The sequence below is a fragment of the Alosa pseudoharengus genome, unplaced genomic scaffold (genome assembly GCF_046254945.1).
Source record: "Alosa pseudoharengus isolate Yale_2024_CS ecotype anadromous, Long Island Sound unplaced genomic scaffold, YU_APseudo_1.1 YU_APseudo_1.1_scf_12, whole genome shotgun sequence".
Lineage (NCBI taxonomy): Eukaryota > Metazoa > Chordata > Actinopteri > Clupeiformes > Clupeidae > Alosa > Alosa pseudoharengus.
In genome coordinates, this window is record NW_027468587.1 from 21521271 (window position 1) to 21544067 (window position 22797).

The window sequence follows — 22797 nt, forward strand, 5'->3', positions numbered from 1 at the left end:
AAAATCTTTCTTTTGCAGTAAAGAACATTGAATAAAAAAGTCAGTTGCCTCTGTGCTTCTTTATTAACAGATGCAGAGACAAGCCACTCCAGTGTACAAGCCACTGACAGATCATTGGTTGACATGCAGCAGAATGGCTGCATTTTAGATAAGAACATTCTGACGTTCTATACAGAACAATGTTGGTTTTAAGACAGCAGCAAGTATTAGCAGGCCATCACTTTCACCAAGGACGGTGAGTAAATGAAGGTGATCAAAAAAGCATTTTTTTTGCCTATTCCAATGACAGACACATCAGACTCTTAAATACACCAATAAAATTCCCACCTCCAGCCATACACTTGCACAAAATGTCCATTGAAAGATGCAGATTTGAGGAGCCCAAGTGCTTATCGCTTGGATCGCTTGGCTTTTTTGCCCTCTGTGGGTATTTGTTTGTTCTTGTTCTTGTTCTTGACGTTGTGCGTATCATAATATCGCACTCCGACCTTTTTCGTCTTCTGGGAGCGGTCGATCCTTCGCTTCTGCAGAGACAGACGGTGGGGAGAGAGAAAGAATTACGGATAGATAAGACAAATGCAAGCGATTCGACTTGAGAAACAGCAGGAACCACATCTTGGAGGCCATCATCCATCTGTGGTGTCAACCCAGACAGATGAGGCACGCGGGAAGAACTCGCCAAGTCGTACCTCTTTAGACGTGAGCTTCTTTCGTCTCCTCTCTGGCTCTTCATCATCCTCAGCCTTCCTCTTTCTGCCCACCTGCGTCATGCCTGCGTAAGAGATGGTGAAGAAGAGAATACATTTAGGAATCAGATAAATTCACAAGTCATCATTACCATGTATGGACCCAAAACATCAGCAATATCACAACTCAGTGACGCACTGCAGGCATCCATGCTACATACAAAAGCTATACCAAGAGGACCACTTATGAAGTTGGGAAAAAAAATAAAAAAAAATGGATCCTTTACACAGGTCGGATGAAGTTAACTCTGTAATGCCTCTTTAGTAAGTGTTCATGTCTGTCACCACATTAATCATTATAAAATCTGAATTGGCTTGAGTATGTCCTTGGTGGAGAAAATAAATAGTTTGCATATAAAAAGAATGCACATATTTCATATTCATGATTTTCATAAGGTCCCCTGCCACAGGTGTATAACATCAAGCACCATGCAGGTGCTTAATTCTATACACCTGTGGCAAGGGACCTGATGAAACCCATGAATAAAGGGAAATAATGACATATGTCGTTTAATTGTAATTTAGATAAATCACTTTTTGATTGCTGTTCTTTTTTTCTATAATGGTGTATGCTTTCCAAGAGAAATGGATACAACTATGGGGAAGGTCAAATACAAGCAACTTGCACAAGGCCAATGGATGCCAATGGATTTCTTATTGTTTTTGTCTATCTTTGGTCAAAGCATTTTCCCAAACTTCACGTATCAAGCAAGTAAGCTTGCAGTCAAAGCACAAACCACCAATTTCGGCATGCTGAAGAGATAAAAAAAAAAAAAAGGTGTTCTCAGATTAGGTGGTTACCTTTTGTGCGTTTAGATTTATCAGCTGCTGTCTGCTTTGCCTTCATGTCTGCAAACACTTTCTCTGAAAGACCTTTTGGGATCCTTTAAAAGGAACAGAAGGAGAACAACATTACTCACAATTTCAGCTACCCGCTACCAAAGGTTTGGGGGGTCAGTGTTTCGGGCCAGTCCTTGGCCAAGCCCTGATGTGAAATTTCACAACAACAAACAAGTACAATGACGTAAAAGACAGCAGCATGAATCAAGCAGATGTGCCAGAGGCAAATCGGGAAGACAAGCCAGATTCTGCCAAAGGCCAGCAATCTGGAGAGGGGCACAAGTTCACCCCTTCAGCGGCCCCCCTTCACCGACTCACTCACTCAAGAACTCCTGGCGAACAGTGCTGCATATCAAAGGGGTGAGAGACAAAAAAAATGGAACACTGACCGGATAGCCGAGAAGTGCTTGGACTTTGCCCGGTCCAGGAAATGCTTTAACTTGGCAATCTTCTCATCCAGCTCCTTGTTCACCTCGCGTGCACCCTTGGTCTTTGAGCCCCCGGCTTTCTCCGCTGGTTTCTCTTCATCCTCCTTCTCTCCTTCCTTGTCCTCACCATTGTCTCCTTCCTCGCTACCCTCCCCATCCTCCTCGTCATCGTCCCCACACTCACTGCCGGACAGGTCGGCAAGGTCAGGCATCTCGACGGGCACAAGGTCCTCCTCTGTGAACTCGGGTGCCACGTTGATCTTGCCGAAGTTCTGCCGGATGCTGGACAGCATCTTGCCGACCTGCTCTTGCCTGTGTTTGTGCTGCTCCTGGGCCTCTTGGTCAGAGGATGACACTGCGGCCTGGGCCTCCATCTCCCCCTCACACACAGCCTGCTCGGCTTCTTCAGCAGGGCCTGCCAAGGGCATGGGATGCGCCTGGGATGGAAACCGATATGTAACCAGTGAAAAGGCCAACCAAAACATACTCAATATCCCTTCACAAACAGTCACAATATTATTCCAAAATATAATTCCTTTACACAAAATGGTGTCAATGTGACCCATCAATTTCTTAAAAGCATACAAATGCAACTGAGTATGGAATCCTTGCATTTTACCAGAGGGTGGCAGAACAGAGTAGTACATTTGCAATTTTTCACATTGTGGCTGAAGTCCAAGGCCCTTTGCCCTGTTTGCTCACCTCCTCGTCTGTGTCCATGCCAGGGGGCTTCACAAAGAAGGGAATGCGCCCTCGCTGCCAGTCATTCAGCACCATCTTGGACACGGTGGGAAGGTCAGGCTCACCACCCTGCAGCAATCAAAGACGTACACACATACACAGAGGCTGAATTTAAAACACATTTTCATAACTCAACGGAAGCCTCAAAGAGTGTGATCTAAACTCAGTCATTAACCAAAACAACTTGTTCCCTTTCAGATAAACCAGATCCGATCTAATGAGTTGGCCTCAAAACGTCATCCCCAGCTCCGGATGAAGACCCAATGTGGTCATCCTCTCCTGAGCAGCACTTTCCCCCAGTGTTGGGTGTCTGGCGCAACGTTCATTTGTTGGTATCTGGGTGTATGGCTCTGATTAAGCGGGCCTGCTGGTTCCTGAGGGCCGAGGAGGGAGTTGTGCAGCTGCTCCTGCTGCTGCTGCTAGCGGAGATGGCCAAGGCAGGCCCCAGCCGAACCGGCCAGGAAGTGCACGAAGGGTTCATGTGCACGACTGACTCACTCTACCAGCTCCTGCTGGCACAACCCAGCCCGTTTCCACCCAGCAGGGCCGGACGTGACTCATGAGGTCTGTTTACTTGTAAAGTTAGATAAACAAACACACACATACACACACTCAACATACGTAGGTAGTACATGTTTTGTGTTGCGCTTCTGGAGGCCAGACCTTAAGGAGTTTTCCCGTGCGGAATGCGAGCTTTTCCAGGAAATCCTCGGCGGATGTCCAAGACGGAATTCGGTAGGTCTTCTGGATGTACTCAGCCTTGGCCCTCTCCAGAACTGCGCCAATGTGGTCTTCTGGGTTGCGGATCTTCTCAACTTGAACCTGGCCGAGGAGAATTCACGGATGAGAGATCCACTTCAATGGTGAACGTGAATGAATGATACACACGTTTGATAGTGACCGATCGGGGGGGGGGGGGGGGAGAGAGGGAGAGAGAGAGAGAGAGAGAGAGAGAGAGAAAGAAAGAAAGAAAGGGAGCTGGGATCAAGTCTTACCACCCCTTTGAGAACAATGTCAGACTCGCTGTCCTCTGAGGGATACACAACACCTGGACAGTCGATGAGGAAAATGCGTCTCATTAGGGTAATGTACTGCCAAACCTGGAAGGGTGAGAAGGGAGACACACATGGAATACACGCTACCAGGCAAACTATTCTACCATTCAACACGGGCATCACTGCCAACAGTGTTCAGGAGATGTTTAGATAAAGGGCAAAACATCTAAGGAGACATTTTGTTAGAGGGAAAAACATATTAAAAGATCCCCAAGAGTGGAGGATGGCTGTTTTCAATCTGGATTTTAGAAAAAGAGCCATCATGTGCCCTTCCGTACCTCCTCCTCTCATCTCCTCCTGGAAAACCATTACTCACTGCCTGTTTGTACAACCAGAGGAAACGACTGACAGGGTAAGGGGGAGAGGGTAATTTTGACACAAACACACAAATACATGTGTTTAGGGCCAACAAGGCCTGCTGGAAAGCTACAGGAGGTTCGCATTCTCACTCGTGTCAAAGCTGTCCAATATGGCTCGGCCACGCATGACTCCAGACTGGGAAAATGAATGAATTATATACTACCATTCCGAATTTTGGGAATGAGGGCTCAGTGTCATAATCGACATAGTGATGGGTCATAAATGGAGAAAACATCATTGATTGAATGTTAAAAATAACTATAATAAATTGAATGAGACATGGCCTTGTGACAGAGACAAAATATAAAAATAAATAAATACATGTTGCTGCCCCACAAGCACGAGTGTCCTCAAGAAACCTGAAGTTTGGAACAAAATAAGCTCCATTAAATGCATGTTGGGGAAGGAGAAGCCAAAGCTATTATAATGAACCACAAAGAGTGATTCTCACGAAAAATGCCAGACAAATAAATTACCTCTGTCAAAAGGGGGCAGAGGGTGGGGGTGGGGGAAGAGTGCTGAACACATTACAAGCCATTTACTTGAAGAACACTTGAACACACCCCATTGAGTAAGAAGTACAAGGCGTTCGGAATTTGCATTATGGGTGAAACGAAGGACGAGGTGAGAAAGCAGCTTTAGAAGGCCTTACCTTAGTCTCGCCAGCGAGAGGCGCCACGTTGCACACTTTTTTGGAGCGCAGGGTGTTGATGATGGAGCTCTTTCCAACGTTAGGGTAACCAATGAAGCCGACGCTAATCTGCTTTTTGTCTGTGTGGAGCTGCAATGGCAAGGACAAGAAATGAGAAACAAATGGGACAGTAGACAAAATTCAGAATGTAAATATGAAAGGAAAAACGAAGTTAAAATAAAAAATTAAGATGACTGTTACAAAAGGGTGCAGTTCTTCTACTTTCTCCTTTCTTAAAAAATAGCAAATGTTCAAGAGTAATGGCACTGGTACAAAGGATTCAAAAAACAGTATGTCACTTCGGTCATTGTGCAACACTTTAAAATGACTCGGACGCCGCATTATCTTCTAGCAGGCTCTCCAAGTTCGACATGAGACATAACATTAGTTCTGGTGGTTTAGTCAATATTTTCAAAGCAGAAAATAGGGGTTTGTTTCGTGGAAGACCCTTCAAAGTTATTATGACTAAAGATTTACAACTACGCCATAATAACTGTGGTATTCTCGGCCTTGCTCAGCTAAAAGGGGTATATCAGTAGTATAACCATCAACTGAATTTATTTGCTCAGGCATGCACGATCTTTTTAGGGCTTCCAAGTCCAGCTTGTTTATGGCCCAGACCCTATAAATAGGGGCTGACCGACCGATCACAGATGTGTAGTCCAGGGGCAATGCCTGGGGAGGAGGTGATGCTGGGGCATTTGGGGGATAACGTTGGGGCTGTGCTACATGGCTCACCGTCCATTCACCTCTCACCCGGGACTCAAGCATGACAAAATAACTGCATGTGTGTGTGTGTGGGTCTCTGTGTGTGTGTGTGTGTGTTGGTACGAGTGCGTCCTTGATCACTCACTTCTTCACACATTTGTCCAACTCTTGGAAACACACACCATGACACGCGGCGATGGGGGAAACACAGATGAGGAATCATGAAAAACGGGGAATAAAAAAAAAAAAGGATAAAAAAGGGTGTTGCTGAAGTTTGTGTCTAGCGTGATGGGGCCAGAGGAGCGTACCTTGCCAAACTGGCGGAGGAGTTGGATGAGGGAGCCCTTGCCGAAGGAGTTGGTGAGGCTGGCGTGGAAGGCCAGCGTGGGGTAGTCATGGGACAGCAAGGCCACCCAGCGTTTCTGAAACACAAAAACACACACACAAAATATGAGCACATATATCAACCTTTTACAAAAAAATAGCCAAGCCCTACTCACAGAACAGCAGACACAAAATCACACAGTTGGCACATACATCACTGATTCTCTGGCTCTCCATCTTTTATTTGTTTCTCTCTCTCTGGCTTTCACTCACAAACACACACTCATCCCTTCACTACAACTTATTCTCATGGACAAAGATAGACAAATCAAACACACAAAACATGGACACGCTTGGAAACTCATTTACAAGGTAGTTATGACTATGTCTATGCCCATTAAGTCCACACTGTGATGACACTAACCTTATTCATCTCTATGAGCGTGCGCACGTGCACACACACACACACACACACACACACCACACACACACACACACACACACACACACACACACACACACACGGCAAAGATAAATACTCCTAGTGGTAAACGAACCAACGAACCAGAACTGGCAAGGCCGCACCAGGGGAAAAACCTGACAAGAGATTTCCATTTAAACATGGTGTATGCACACAAAGCAAGCATTAACACAGCGCACAAAGGTACCTGGCACGGGACTCCCAAACAAAACGAGACAAAACAAGAAATATGCAAGCTTTGGTGTGGTGATCTCACGCCCATAAACAAATCTTGTGGAACAGGCAATTAGCTTCCTGTTTGGTGACCCCTTGTTTTGTTTTTCTGCACATACACACATGCGCATGTGGAAACAAAAGTGGTGCGGTTGAGATATACACACGTAAACCAAAACAGAAACAAGAGGCAAGGGCCTTCAGGCAGAGAAAAAGAGAAAAAGTTCATTTATTCTCCATCACCACGCTGGGGAAGCATGTACCACAGGCTCTGCTTACCGTGACCCAGGTGGGAATGAGGTCGCACTTGTTGAGCACAAAGATGAGGTGCTTCCAGGGCTTCTCCTTCTTCAGATAGGTCTCGATGTTCTTAGAGCGTGTGCCTATGGGGTCGCGAGCGTCCAGAACCTGAATGATGACATCCGAGGAATCGATCACCTGAGGGGGGGAACCGATGGAGGTTTAGAGGTCATCCTGAGAAGGTATTATTTGATAATTTGACAAACCTGTTCGCTTTGTCTTTCACAACAGGATGAGAGAAATTGTCTTATAGGTGCGGAGTTCTGTAGGGTTCAAGTTGTCTTGAACGCAGCGACACGCCACTCTTGCTAACTTTTGCTGAATGCTAAGTCTAGAGGATTGCTGGGCAACACAGAGCATAGACGGCTTTGGCATTACGTCAAAATGGTTGTTTCTTCAATTTCTGTTAATTTTGTCTGTCACTTGTTTCTCCTTCACATTTTAAACTAAAAAAACTCCACATAACCCCCTTTAAAGCAAGCAGAGTTTGGTTACCTTATAAAGTTCACCCCAAATCCTTTTGGACTGGCCCTTCTTGAAGATCTCCTCACGAGCTTCGTTCCTGGAAGCACCAGCAAGTACTGATTAATGACCAGAGATAAAAGACAGTGACAAGAGATAGGCAGAAGAGAAACCCATCTAATTTCTCTCCTCTTTGTTTTGAGGAACAGAATCCATGGTAACAATGAATCTTTCGCTGAATCTTTCAAAGCACAGTCTCTGAGAGCTGACTATAATCTGCACTATTCCATGAATACCAGTAATGGCAAGAAAACCATAAAAAAATAAGTTACGGCATCACATCTGCAAAAGACTTTCCCTGGGAATTACGGAATGTATACCCATCAGCTTTTGTTCCTCCGCGGTTAGAAAATTCACCTTGACTCTTCTGAGTGTGTGCTTATATCTGAAATAAGCTGCACTGCTGAATCCCTGCTGAATGTTTACCTGATGCCACTGTCCTCTGTGACCAGATCCCGGTCCTTGTCGGCACTGTAGCTTTCTGCAGAAGCCTGGGCCTGTTCCAAAAGGTCTTGCACATCCCCCACCACTAAGCTAGGCCTTTTACGCTGAGCCTTGGGTCCGAATGTGGTTTCAAACGTCTCTGTGTCCAGGATATGAACCTTGGAGTTCTGTTGAGTAAAGATACAGAGAAGGTGAGAGGGATGACAGTGGGTGGATGACTTAATTGCTGTAACCCTTCTGGTTGGTTGAAATTATAGCTGCAGATTGTAACATGCTCAGCTAATCTGCTTCTGTCACATCTCTGGCTTGGTTCTCCAGAGCCAGACCAGCACTGAAGAACCAAGCTAAATTGGACAGCAAACCAGCGTGGTGGAGCCAGACCAGAGGTGCGTTCAAAAAACAGTGGCGAACATTCATGGTGAATGTCTTCTCTGAATTTGAACAATTTGGTGTAAACATTCCATTGTAACAGTAACACTTGTCCAGCTCCACTCCATGTTTGCAGAGAACTACCTTCTCAAACTGTTTGTAAGTGTTTTACTTCCGCCAAGAACTCAAGGCAAACAGCAAACTGTTTGCAGAAAACTGTTTGCAAACTTCGCCTAATGTTTGCAAATTTGAATGCACCTCAGTTCAGTAAAGCTCAATCTGCAATGCAGTGGCAGAGCAGACAAAAAAGCTCTGGATCCACACCGACTGGATTTGCACTCGCGTGCTTTGCATTACAGACAAGCGATGTTCAAAATTGACACTTTCTTACCACAGTCTCCTTTGTGGTGAGAGACTAGGGCTGGGCGATATGGCTGAAAACTGTATCACGATATAAGTATTTCATATCAGTCGATATCAATAATTATTGATTTTTTTTAGATAAGGACCAGAAGGAGAAAAAAGTTAAATTTAAACACTTTTATTTTAAACTTAACCTTCCTCTGATTTGAATCACCTCAGTTATCAATCAAAGCAAACAGGGAAAAGAAATAGCAACACAATCATGAAAAACACTCAAATAAATAATTGTGCACATAAGTCTGAATGAGTGCACTGGTTGAAGCCTGGAAATATTGTAAACAAAGTAATTTGCTAGTTTATCATAGTAAGTCTACTGGTTAGACTGTTCAGTTTCCCCATGTGTGTTTAAGTTTCAAATTAATACTTTTTCTCCTTGGGACAGGCCCGTTTGAGTCTTGGAAAATACTTTTTCATTTGCATCGGGATTGAGTTTATTAGAATTTAGCAGTCAATTTGAATGCAACAGTTTTGAACAAATTCGTGCAGCGTGCTAATGATGCTAACCGGATTTAATAGCAATTCAGTCGTCTTGCACGATTGTGAATGTTTGGATTACATGCGCATGCTGAGGAGGGATGCACCTAGAGAGAGAGAGAGAGAGAGAGAGAGAGAGAGAGAGAGAGAGAGAGAGAGAGAGAGAGAGAGAGAGAGAGAGAGAGAGAGAGAGAGAGAGAGAGAGAGAGAGAGAGAGAGAGAGAGAGAGAGAGAGAGAGAGAGAGAGAGAGAGAGAGAGAGAGAGAGAGAGAGAGAGAGAGAGAGAGCGCACAGGGCAAGGACTCATTGAGAGTCTGTGTTGAGGTAGGCCTACTTCTATCATCTACTCTGGTAGAGTTGCACATACTAGCTACAATGCAAGATATATTTAGCCTATTTATTTATGGACGACGTAAGGCGGGAGGTGTATGTTGCTTTTAATTATCGAATGTTCTATCGAACACATTTTTTATTGATATCGATTAAATGTCTATTGCGATACATATCGCTATCGTATTATCGCCCAGCCCTATGAGAGACTGCTATTTGCAGTAGTGAATAAATACATAAATAATTAAATCTGTCAAAAAATCATTAGGAGCCACTTGAAGGGCTGGCTGTGGGATCCGGATAAGACGTGGGACCTCAGATGGGCATTGGATGGTGTGTTGATGTTCCGTTTAATGTGGAATGCAGTTCCAACTTGAGGCCAACTTGAAGCTCTTGAGCAGCTGTTCGGCACAATCAAAGCTACAAGCAAGTCAAGAAACTATACTACGCATCCCCCAACTTGGTGTACATTTTGTTGGAGGTACAGACAGTTGTGAACACTCTGAACATGTATATTTCAATTAAGCAAACAAAAATTTCTCTCGATGACAACTCCTTATGGATGCATGCGTGCGTGTTTGTGAGAAACCTGGAGAAGACAGTCAGACCCCAAAAAGTCAATGCAATGTTATTTGGCAATCCCGGTTTGATTTCAGTTAAGATTCATGTTGCAACAAACGAAAGAAGCAAAATAGCCTAACATTTACCAGATCTTGTCAAAGTGCATCAATTTCAAGTCTTGAGGCAGAAACTGTGACCATCTGCTCTGGGATTCTGGAGTTTATATTCTTAAAACCAGTGGACACCCTTTTGACATCCACCCAGGCATGTGTGTCCTCGCCAGTCTCTCCCTGCTGATGTCTGGCGTAATAAGAGGCTAATTAGGACCATTAGCACAATCTTGGGTTGACCGCTGCTAATCTGAAGCTCTCCTCACTCAGCGCAATACTCCATTTGTCTTGATTCTAGCCCCTGGCAACAGAGCAGATGCTCATTGATACACACCAAGCCAGCAGCAGAGAGAATCTTCAGCGGTGACTGGAAGAGATGGAACTCTGGCAAAGATCGGCAGGATGAGCTGGGACTTGAGACCATGCCAGAGAGGGATCAAAGGACCAAAATATGAAACAAAACCGGGAAAAAAAAGGATGTGGAGGAGAGGCCATTCATAATGAGTTTGCAAGTTTGAGACGTGTGTGTGGACTTGTTAAGCAGAAGTGCCCTAATTGGGATTAGGGTTGCAAAATTTCGGGAATTTTCAAAGTTGGAAACTTTCCATGGGAATTAACGGGAATATACGGAAATTAACGGGAATTAATGGGAATAAACTGGGAATTTTTATTATGGCAAGTTAGTCTATAAAGGGGAACTTAAATGTAGTGGACAAAACCCCATCTTGCAGCATAATATTAGTTAAAACAACCTGATTTAATGCAATTTCAGTCAAATTTCTACCCTGCACATACGTCAATCTCATGCACACAGCAATCAGCATAGGCTACCAGACATAAAGGAAACCTATGATGCGTGGGAATAACTGGTGTGAAACTGGGGGAAGTTTGCAAACAGAGTTGCCCAGTTATGAGCTTGTCGTCACTTTTGTCTTCATTCAAATGGGTGTACGTCATTTTGCATAAACTGTAATGGAACGATTCATCTGTCTGATTAAGATTGACAATTTATATATAATTTACATAATCTATAAGGTTTGGTTGGGGTGGTATGTTGTATCTTTATATTTTTATTAGTGCTGTCAGTTAAACGCGTTATTAACGGCATTAATGTAAACCTATTTTAACGGTGTCAATTTTTTTATTGCAAGATTAACGTTCTTTTTGGTGTAACAAACATTGTAGTTTTTTCACATGCTGTTGCAACAACTAGTAACGTTAGAACAACTACAACACCACACTGGATCTAGCTAGACCGGAAACTAAACAATACCCACTGACTAATGGAATGGAATGTTGTATGTGCTGCACGTACACGCCCCCTTTTAGGGGAAAGATGACTGATATAATGGAAACCTATACTGCATCAAAGTGGGGAGCGAAAAGGGCTTACAGTATACTTACTAAATCTGGAAACAAACGTGAATAAAAGGCACAAAATAAGGTTGGTGTAAGAGTTATCTGTGTGTTTATGGGATTAATGTGACCATGTTCCTATGTTTTGCTCTTTCCAGTTTACTAACAGGAGTGTCACGAATGTATCGATAGGCACAGTCAAACTGCCCGTGGCTGACTATAATTAAGTTCAGCAAGCTTAACTTTACATGTCATAACATCAACTAAACATAAGTCACACATTCATTCTATCACTTGTAATAGGAACGTAGCCTATTTCCTACAACTAGGTGAGATAATTGGCTATGTTATACTGAAGTTCCACAGTTAGCTAGCTAGCAAGCTAACCGTTTTGCATGGGATATTATCGATATGGTTAGTGTAGCTACATGCAAAATGTGTACAAAACATGGGGTATTGCAAACAAATTAGGTTAGTAAAGTACATAGTTTCGACATGAGTAAGTTACATAAACATAGTTTTTCATAACTGCCGTGTTAGTAAAATGATTGAATGTCCTGTGAATTAATAACTAGATGTAACGTCAATGTGTGATTACTAGCTGTCTATCCCATTGGAATCAATGATATAATGTTAACATGTTTTCCGCTAAAATGGGGTGTGATGCAGATTAAATGCATCTTTATGATGATGTGCCGTTAGTAGGCTACGTAAAGGTATGCTGCACACACTTGGTTGGGGTTACGAGCCGGCCAAAGAGTAGTAGCCTAGGCTGACGCATTAGTTGTGTGCCGCTAAAGATTTTTTCACCGTCACTTGTTCTGTTATCAACATTCCTCTTTGGCTGCTACTATTTGCGATGCACTCTGCTTTCAACATTCATTTACATTAGATTCCATTCTTTTCAATACAACTCCGCACACCAGCATCGCACTTTGCAGCTGTGTAAATCACGATTCAGTTATATTTGGTCGACTCTGCTCCATAAAATCAATTGTTCATCCAGTGTTTGCCTGTTAAAAACTTTGGCATTGATGTGTGTGGCAAGTGACATAGACTGTAGGCCTATAAAATGGCAATGCACTCATGTTGAAAAGTTCCTTATTTTCAACTGAACTCAAAGATAATGAATATAGTATGAATATAATATTTTCTGTTTGTTATGCCCTTTATAATGTGTGTAGGCCTACATTTTGTGCATGCACTTCTGCGGTAGCATTTATTTCAGTTTATATCAGCTATATATTTCTGAAGAATATATTGTGTTGCCTCAGGTCTGCTGCACATCTTTTGAAATTTGATTTGAAATAATCAAATAGACCTACGTCTTAAAGTTCAGTTAATAAAGTAACTTGCTTTGCTTTCATTTGAATCCCAATCAAGATACACAATAATTGCTTTATTGTTAATATGGACTCCTGGAAAGTTCAGAAATGCAAAATAATAGAATTTTAATCATATGATAAAATATGTGATTAATCATGATTAACTATAGGAATTCAGCGATTAATCGTGATAAAAAATAATCGTTTGACAGCACTAATTTTTATTTGTTTTACCATTTTCTGGGATTCTAACTAAACAAACTGATTGTCAGTCAATGTTCCGCCCCTTTGCAACCCTAATTGGGATCAATAAGATTGTCTGAACTGAATCACAATTGAGTGGCAATGTTACGTACTTCATGGGCACATTAGTAAGGGATAATGGACGACACGGTGGTCTGTTCACAGAAATTAATGCACAGTCGAGGTTGTAAAACGGCCCTGACGCGAACTGCCGTTACTAGTTCTAAATGGATGGTTGCTAAGGCCAAAGGCCAGTCGTTAGTTCTATCTCGCCCGTTGTCAAGCAGGCGTATCCCAAGATTCTGACAGCTTTAGCTTTGAAACATCGCTATTTTACTTAGCCTGTGTAATAATTACATTACCTTTACTCCTCTGTCCAAGTCATCAAAAGATGTACTATACACCGATTTAAGCTCAGTCAAGCCTATCCAGATGTGCAATCATTTGATATATTTCTTGATTCATATTAGTGTACTTTTGTAAGTAAAATAATTCTTATTACATTTCAGGTATCTGATAGAGAAATGTATGAGAGTGAGGCTACCAGTACCTTTATATAATGGGGGCGGTGGTAGTGTAGGGGTTAAGGAGCTGGGCTAGCGTGCAGTAGCTTGAAAGTTGTCGGTTCAATTCCCGGCTTCCACCGTTGTGCCCTTGAGCAAGGCACTTAACCCCAAGTTGCTCCGGGGACAATGTGATCCCTTGTAATATAGCTGACATATGTAAGTCACTTTGGTCAAGAAGTGTCTGCTAAATGTAATGTAATGCAATAATGTAATATAAACTTTTTCATAATAGGAGAATGTCTGAGATCAGGGGATATCTGATCCATGATGGTGGGCCATTCTATGATTAGTAAAGAATACTAATGTATTCTTTTTTTGAGAAAAAAAAAGATTTCTAAACAATACACAGATAAGAACCTGAATCATTGGAATTATTGTGTTATCTAAGCAATAACGTCACTGTGAGTATCTCAAACAAGACATAAGGGTGTGGAGATGGATGTGGAAATGGGAATTGTAGTGAGAGATTATTCCTACTATTTCAAAAGCAGATGACTCAAACATTTTTGTTGCATAAACAAGCAACTAATGTTTATTTTGAAGAGTACGCAAAATCTAATAACTCAAGAGGAAAGAATGAAAGTCTGACACAAGCTGCTTCCAGTGGGTACAGAGTCAAAGGGCAATTTTACACAGACACATAGACACAGGTCAAACAGCGCATATTTCATAAAAGACGCTATATCTCCATTTCTAGAAGAAGAAAAAAAACAGATTTTGATGAAAACTAGCCATTGTTTAGCTTGGAATTTCTCAGGAACAGAGGCATGTAGAAGTAAACGGTTTGTACCTACAGAGAGCTTAAAGTCTCACCTTTCAAACAAGCCATAGTATGTTTCCATAGTTATAACAGACTATGCTGTGGCTCTACAAAAATCAACAATGATCTAGATACCTGGCACTCTGGGCCAAAGCTTCCAAAAACAGCTCGGCATTCAAAGTGTAGTTTTCACATCAATCAGGCACGACTGAAGAAAACACACTATGAGAGTGCGGACCTAGTAGCCCAAGCACAAATGCCCCTCTCAACTGTAGCGAAAGTGAAACTAAACCATGAAATCGCCCATCAACTGGATCCACTCAAAAATGCAATGGGCTCTTCCTTGGTCCATTCAACACATTTCCACCAAGTCTCATGAAAATGGGGTCTAAAGTTTTAGCAAAACAAACAGACTGACAGACAAACCAAACCGAAAACAACCTCCTTGGGGGAAGTAATAACCAATCAAACCATTAATGAGTTGATTCATTAATGATTCATTAAGGGGGGGGACTGTTAAATCAGTCGAGAGAAAACAACCGATCATCTTCCAGAGGTCTCATTTTTGTATGGAACTGTTTAACATGGGGTGGGGGTATGGGGGACTTTGAACAGGGATCAACAACACGTTTGGCGAGTGCAAGATCTCAGCCGCTCTGAGGTTTTTGGTGTTTTGCTGTTGTGTACATGGCAGACACAATGGCTTTCTGATCATTGTTGCGCTGTCTAATCCAAAAAGACAAAAGCGGTCTTTGCGGCCAGTTCATCTCCCCCCCCCCCAAAAAAACTGCCGAGCCCTTCACATCAGCAAAGAAGGCCAATAGAATTTCTGTCCTCAACCCTGACCCGTTTTCTTAATTTGTGAACCTGAAAACAATCATCTGCACCCTATTGCACACATAATGATGTACTGAGTAAAGTAGCAGTGTGTTGTGAGTGTGAGTGTGAGTGTGTGTGTGTGTGTGTGTGTACTGACGTGGGCTTTGACGCGGTCGTGCAGAAGGGACATGGGCAGTTTGCTCTGTCTCATCACCACCCTGTAAGGGTCTTTCACCACTGCACCCATCTCATCCTGGAACTTCTGCAGGGAGGACTGCTTGATTACTCGGGTGTTGGCTGAAGGGAAGGGAGAGAGAGAGAGAGAGAGAGATACTGTTTAACCAGCTAGTATTGAAGAGGACCACCACAGAGGAGTAATTTAAAGTTGAGAATTGACATGTGCAAATTATTTACACATGTGCAAGTCTTATCAGTGTACCCTTGTGCTCAGCTGAAAAATGGTAACTATTATTATATGTTGAATGTGAAATCCAATACTCTGGCAATGATTACTGGAACAATTTGACACAAAGTTCATCATTACATAAACATTTGCATGCTGTTTTGTACACCCCAGTACCTACTGTCACTGGATAAGTGGAAACACCTACAGAAAAAGCCATAATGTTTGTTAGGACGGTGGGAATAACTGGAGTTTCACCTAACCCTCTAGTGTCAGATATAAATGTATCAAGTTACGATGAGATGTTTAATTGTCAAGAGACTAACGGCATCTAGAAGCAACTTTGTCCCATAACCCAGGCATCTTCACCCATCCAAATAAGAGACATGTCTAATCTGAATGAACTTGAAACACACCATATTTACTATATACAGTATACTGGCAAAGATGCTGATGAGCTGGGATTTGAGACCATGCCAGAGAAGGATCAAAGGACCAAAATAACAAACAAAACTGAAAAAATGATGTGGGGAAGAGGCCACTGAAAATGAGTTTGAAGTATTTGCAAGTTTGAGGCGTGTGTGTAGACTTGTTACACAGAAGTGCCCTTCTTGGGATCAATAAGATTGTCTGAACTGAATCACAACAAGCTTGAGTGGCAATGTTACGCTCTTCATGTAAATTACATAGAATAATGATTTTTAAAAATCCACTTAGGCAAGACTTTCAAAATCCGTGTTTGGTTGTATATGGAAAGGTCTACTGTTTGCCTCAATATTTTTCAGTGTGCATAAAGTAATAATCTACTAACTGTGAAAATGTCACACTATTTTGCTTTCTTTTAAAGAAAAAAAACGAAATTGCTCCTTTCGTTTCATAAACAAACTACTGTAGCCTAACTAAAAGTCATATGACTTTACTGTTCGCATAGTTTGTTTATTAGCCTGGTTAGCGTTGACACTTGACACTTACAGTCAGCTCTTCATGTGAAAGTACAATACAAGTTACCCTAACATAAAGGTGATCACCACACTGTTAACACCGCTTTCCATCATTACAAAATCATTTTAAGCGTTAGGTTTTGGCCCTATTTGTATGTGTATCTAAAGGCTGGTAAGAAATGCAGGGAGACGTTTTTTGTCTCGTTTGAGTGATTGGTAGACCTACATCTGGGTGATGGAGTCGTATGCATTAGCATGTTCAATGTATTTCCAATGTATCTTAAAGAGACCTCTCTTGTGCGTCACCACCACTCGCCATACCCATCCTTAGTGCTGCTGCTGACTGAATCACTCGACCGTCGACCTGACAAAAAACTATAACCTACGTAGACGGACCTCGGCTACCTATGCGCCAATGAGAGCTTCATAGAGCTAAAGCGGGACTACAGATTAGGGGTCCCTAATGAACTCGCGTATCGAACAGTAGTTCCGCATTGCTTTAATTAACTTGCGCGCAACTTTTATTTATTTTTATACCGTATATTCTCCGTGTAAATCCATGCACCGAACCGTGACACCCGTATCGTTTCGGTTCAATACGAATACAGGTACCGTAACACCCCTAGTGTAAAGTAAAGCTATTTTGCAGGCCGCCGTCATGGAATGAGTCCTTAGCAATGAGTCCCAGGCAACGACTAGTCTGCTTGGATTGTCCTAAGGATTTTTATTCAGTCATTCGAATATTATTGGGGTAAGTCAGTGGTTCTCAAAGTGTTGGGCAAAGTGGGGAATGGAGACATGACAGGTCGGGCGCAAGTTATAATGTAAACAGAATTGACGGATGAAAACCAGACAGATTTCCGGTTTAAGGAATAAGGGGAATACTCTGCTTGTCACACACACACGTTTTAGTAAAGAAAGCTTTATTAGTGGAATCCTGGTCTTGCCTAACCAGTGTCATGTGCAAGCAGATTCCTTCTGCAGAGATCAAATTACCAACACGCTGTTTGATTTTGTGCTCCTTGCTCTTAAAGGTATAATGCAGTTTCAGGTATTTTTGGCAACTGTAGAGCTCCCCCTAAAGTGACGATATATTTATATTTTACTCTGCAGTTAGCTTCAAATCAGCCATTTATCTCTAACTCCCTCTTCCTCCTATGCAGTGGGAAACTGATCAGTATTTATACCAGATATGAGTCTCTATACTACAGTCATGGTGACGCTCAATATTTACATCAGTCTACATTCTTTTGTAGCCTTATTCAATCAAATGTTTAAAAAGTGCATTGTTTGAAATTGAAATACAACTAGATGTACCGCATAGCGCCGCTCAGTCCTGTACATCCGTTCCGCGAACATAAATCACACTAATTTTGTATCCACACACAGTTTGTATCCATCTTCTACTCCATCCAACAACTCTTGAAACTTTTGTGTATGCTTGTTTGGCATGCCTGTGTGTGTGGGTCGCACAGCAAGTAGCCTACTGGTGCTGCGAAGGTGAATAGATTGAATAGATTAATTGTAGCACTAGCCAAAAAATTTGTAGCATTGTTTAGAGGTTTTGAAGGTTTTATAACAATCACAAGTAGGGCAGTTTATCACAGTTCATCCTTTGCAACTGGACTGATGAAAGGTCATTTCCATGCAGTTTTCAACAGCTATCAAGAAGAGAGGTCATGCCATGGGTTTTTGTGAACGTTTCTTCTTCTACATATGCAAGATTCTAGTCATCTTTAGTTCATATGATATTCAACTTTATTGTCAATGCACAAATTAAATACCAATAGTCTAAAACGAAATGCAGTTTTACATCTAACCAGTGGTACAAATAACTGACATGTCCAAAAGGGCCTTCATGAAATGCTTCGCTACTGTTCACATTTTAAAGCAACACCAAAGAACTTTCCCTCTGTCGTACGCACGCTATTTGTTTATCCAGCAACGGCTTTGCAAATAACGATGTCCATAGACAAGGTAGAATATGTTGCATGATTTTATGAAAGTACGATGTATTGCGACATCATGCAAGTCAAATTTGTAGTTTCTTATGTCTCATTCCATCGAACTACAAACCCGCTACCCGATGTGGCAAACTTACATAGTGCGGTTACAGCCGATAGAGGGCCGCGAAGCGAATGCAGAAGTGCCGTTCACCCTGTTACGAGTTGATGAACCACGGAAACAATTTTGGAAACATTAATTTGGAAAAAACTCTTTGGTGTTGCTTTAACGGGCAACTGGTGTTGAGAGCTGTTGAGAGCGTCCATTATTGTTTGTGGGAAAAATACTGATTTCCACATTGCAACTACTGAATCCATGGTCAGGGACCACCAGCAATGTCCTCGGACCACTGGTTGAAAACATCTAGGGCTGAAACGATTCATCGAGTTACTCGAATAACTCGATTACAAAAATTACTCGAGGCAAAAACCCTGCCTCGAAGCCTCGTTAAATTCCTATGACGCGCACTATACGCGCAGGGATCTGATTGTTCCACACGGACCGTTGTTCAGGAAGCACACCACTAGCGCGTGAATTGTGATACATTCTGAATTTAGCTGGCGCGATGGCGGAGTCAAGATATCCATAAATGGCAGAGAATGTCTAGTAAGTTTTCAAGTAAAGTTTTGGGATCATTACATACTCAAAAAGGAAAAGAACAAGCATCTGAACCTAAATATCCACTCCATGCTGTTTCACCAAGCGTCAATAAAGTAGGGTAGGCTATTTATCAATCTATCTAGCCTATCTATCATCTATCTACGTAGCCTATAGCCTACATTGATGTTGGCTGATTTTAATCACATACTGTATTTGTAGCGATGTTGTGATGGCTTGTTTAGCTTTGATGTTTTTAAGTAAGTAAACTTATTCACATTCAATTGCAAGACAGTATGCCTAAAAAAGAACCCCTCACACACATGCATGCACCCTCATCTTTCCTCACGCACCGCACGCGTGCACACACACACAGGTTGCTAGGTTACCATAGCAAATAGGCTCACCCCAGAAATGATTTTTAGTAGCCTAATGGTAAAATTATTTGTTAGTAGCCTAATGGTAGGCTATGTTTTAGTAGCCTAATGGTAAAATTATTTGTTAGTAGCCTAATGGTAAATGCTGCAGGTGTAGAAATCTACATAAAACAGATATTTATGTTGATGTCAGGTCTAGATTACAGCATGAAACTTGTTGTAGGCTACATATTAATACATTAAATTGCTTTCCCTCTTCTCCCGCCCAGCACTTCACAACATAGTATGGACAGCTTTGTTCGCCCAGCTAAGTCATGCACAAGAGGCTGCAATTTTACAGAGAGCATTTTGAACATTATTTAATTGATGGCACTGGCACTTAAAAACACTAAATGGGTAAATTGCAATAAATGGGCTTAGTTTTGTAGCCTAATCTTGGAGTTAGAATAAATACTCAAGTGGCATGCGAACAGTTTTTCCACTCTTAAATTCATCAAGAATCGCCTAAGGACACGATTGTCACAGGATAATTTGGAGGCCTTTATGCTGATGGCGACAGAGAAAGAGGTCGTAATGAACTTGGATGCTGATGACCCGATACAGTGTTGCGGAGAAGAGCAAGCTCCTTCGCACCTTGTTAACTGCATGACGTTAATTAAGACACGTTTGTGGAGCGGCTGCTCTGATGATCTATTCTAGGCCATTCTTTTTTCATTTTCATATTTCATATTTTTGGAGTTGTGCATTGATATATCCATGTTCTTGGTTCAGTCTTTATGTATATTAGAGTTCATTACTAATGGGGCTACAAACGTGCGTGTTATTTCCGTGCATGTGAAGTTATATCTAGTGTTGCGTGCGCGTCCCCGTGTGGGCCGCTGGTTGGTGAAAATGCCAGGGCCGTTTTTTAATCCCAGTCCGTCACTGCACATGGGTTAGACAAAGGGGGAAGCCTGTGTGCTGGCATGGATACCGTTTCCTTCTGAGGAGAAAGCAGACTTCCGTACTCACCAAACCATTTGATGTTGGGCTCCACTCGAGCAACTGTGCCTGGATCCACAGTGGACTGGTACTGTAAGGGCCTGATCACCTTCCCTCTGCTGTTACTGTAGGGACAGTGCAAAGGACAGGAGTTGTACCAAACAACATAACTGATATCTGGTCTGTTTCACCTTTCTAAGAAGAATTAACTAAGGGCCTGTGGCACATTCACTGTTTTGTGTATTCTGTTTTCATCCAAGCAAGCTACTGTGTGCAGCAGTATTTCATCAACAGTGAAAAATACTGCTTCCACTTCTTCTTTGTTGACATTTTGTTGACAAATGAATGCAGACAAAACACAACTGACTGACATACTACTTACCATCGCTGTTTTTGCCTGTACATGTTCAGGCGTTTAATAGTGGCACGGTCCCTCATATTGTTTCCTCCGGACCCCTTGGCACGGTCTTGGGAGGAAGAGAAGATGATACAACTAACATTATTTACAAGATTGAACAATTGCAAAAGTACACTTCGGACAGGGCAGGTCACGTCAGACATCGACTGGCCAAAGCCAAAGCCAACCAAACGTTTTCCATATTCTGTGAAGTAATCGGGGTGTCTGTCAACTGTAACGTTACGTTTGTAAGATCCAAGTATTTGTAAGGGTCATACACATATGTTTTACGTCTGTTGACCAGGAAATATTTAGGAAAGGTTGGTGTCAGTTAGCTTGTTAACATCATGTAGAAACTAGCATTAGCTGACTATTTACATGCGACATGCTAGTTGGCTAAATTCAGTAATCTTACCTGGATTGCTACTAGACGATGAGGGATTTATAGAACATTTCCCTTTAAACTGTGGTTTCACCATGTTGGCGAGGTATTTAGGACAATTAAAATAAGAGAATTTTAGGTAGAAAACAATCGTTTACTCCGGGGGTCCCAATTCCTACTGATCCACGTGTAGCACCCAGCGCACCCGGAAATACGTCACTTTACAAACTAGTTGTCCCTGACCAAAGGACGACCAGAGCCTACCTATGGAGCCTACACACTACAATAAGTTGAGAAAATAATATGAAGTTGGAAAGGTTAATTGATTGTAAGCATAAATCGCTGGATTACTTTACATTTCATTCAATATCAGGTTAGACTTTTATTTATTTAATTATTTATTCAGCACCCTTATTTTCACAGATATAACGTTTTCTTTTCTGGGCCTTGCCTATACGCTAATTTAAGTACAAAAGTGTCATCGTTTAAAAAGAATCATTTTATAAAAAAATCGCGGACCACAGCCCAGTAATGCCAATGAGCTAGTGTTCTATTGAGCCAGAAAAAAAAGACACTCTCATCGATACACAATTAACCCGTTACTTGTGTGTGAATAAATGTATGGGGAGAGATTTGTAAGTGATCTACACCGCTAGTTCCAGAAGAGGGCGTACTAGCATTGATGTTACCTAAGTTATTTGAAACGGTCTTTTTCTGGGTGTTTCAGCCCAGATCTATAGGTCTAGTGATGGATGAGAGCCAACATTAGTCTGGTCTCTGAGGTCATTAGCTGTGCTTATTGCTAGAACTGCTCGTTATATCCAGACTGCATAAGGCTAGATGATCTCATAGAGTTAGAATGTTGGGTGAGCTGATATGATAAGATTTGATAGACTCTCACTGTGCAGGAATAAAACATAGTTCTGTGCCATGCACAGATATGCTCAGGGGCATTGCGTTATTCCATCTGTGTCAAAAAGGCAGGTTTCAAGCCAGTGGTACCAAGAGCTGCTCAGCTTTGAAATCAATATTATCTTTGATTGATTTTAGCCATATACCTTGATTCATGCACAATCTAAACTGTTTCTCTGTCAGTTGGGCCATGAGTTATGGCCCATGGTTCTATTTACTCTTTCATTAAAATATCTTCTCTTTTCATTGCCCTTTTTTCAAGGTTCCCCACAAACAGAATGGATAAGCCTAGTGAAATAGATGTGTTGAGTTATTGACAGAAAATAACACAACTACCATGCATTAAAATGACTAGGGCACTGGAACAGCAATCGTCACTTCACATCCCTTCCACACTGGTTAGTGGCGATCCTGCCCTGAATAAAACCCACCTCCCTTGCACACTGGTTAGTGGTGATTCTGCCCTAAAATGACCTACAAATGAGGCAAAGGTTGGAAAAATACTCTCATAGAGAATGTATTAACTCTCCTTTAACTACTTTAACTGTACTATTTTATCCAATTTGTCATCACATTATTTTTTAAGTTGGATAAAATAGTACTGAAAGCAGTAA

The 22797-nt window shown here is 42.0% G+C and overlaps 1 protein-coding gene across 1 annotated transcript; it reads right to left on the reverse strand.

Annotated features, from left to right (window-relative positions):
* Positions 1-40: 40 nt before the first annotated feature.
* On the reverse strand, positions 41-21468 carry gnl2 (G protein nucleolar 2). Its single transcript, XM_076280464.1, has 16 exons — positions 21305-21468; positions 20875-20959; positions 20523-20617; positions 15347-15486; positions 7836-8020; positions 7383-7449; positions 6867-7025; positions 5878-5991; positions 4823-4951; positions 3751-3855; positions 3419-3577; positions 2717-2824; positions 1976-2451; positions 1548-1630; positions 690-772; positions 41-524 (listed from the first exon to the last, which is right to left on the reverse strand). Exons 1-16 carry the CDS (start codon positions 21366-21368, stop codon positions 390-392), a joined length of 2187 nt encoding a protein of 728 aa, XP_076136579.1. The 5' UTR covers positions 21369-21468; the 3' UTR covers positions 41-389.
* Between the last annotated feature and the right edge of the window lie 1329 nt (positions 21469-22797).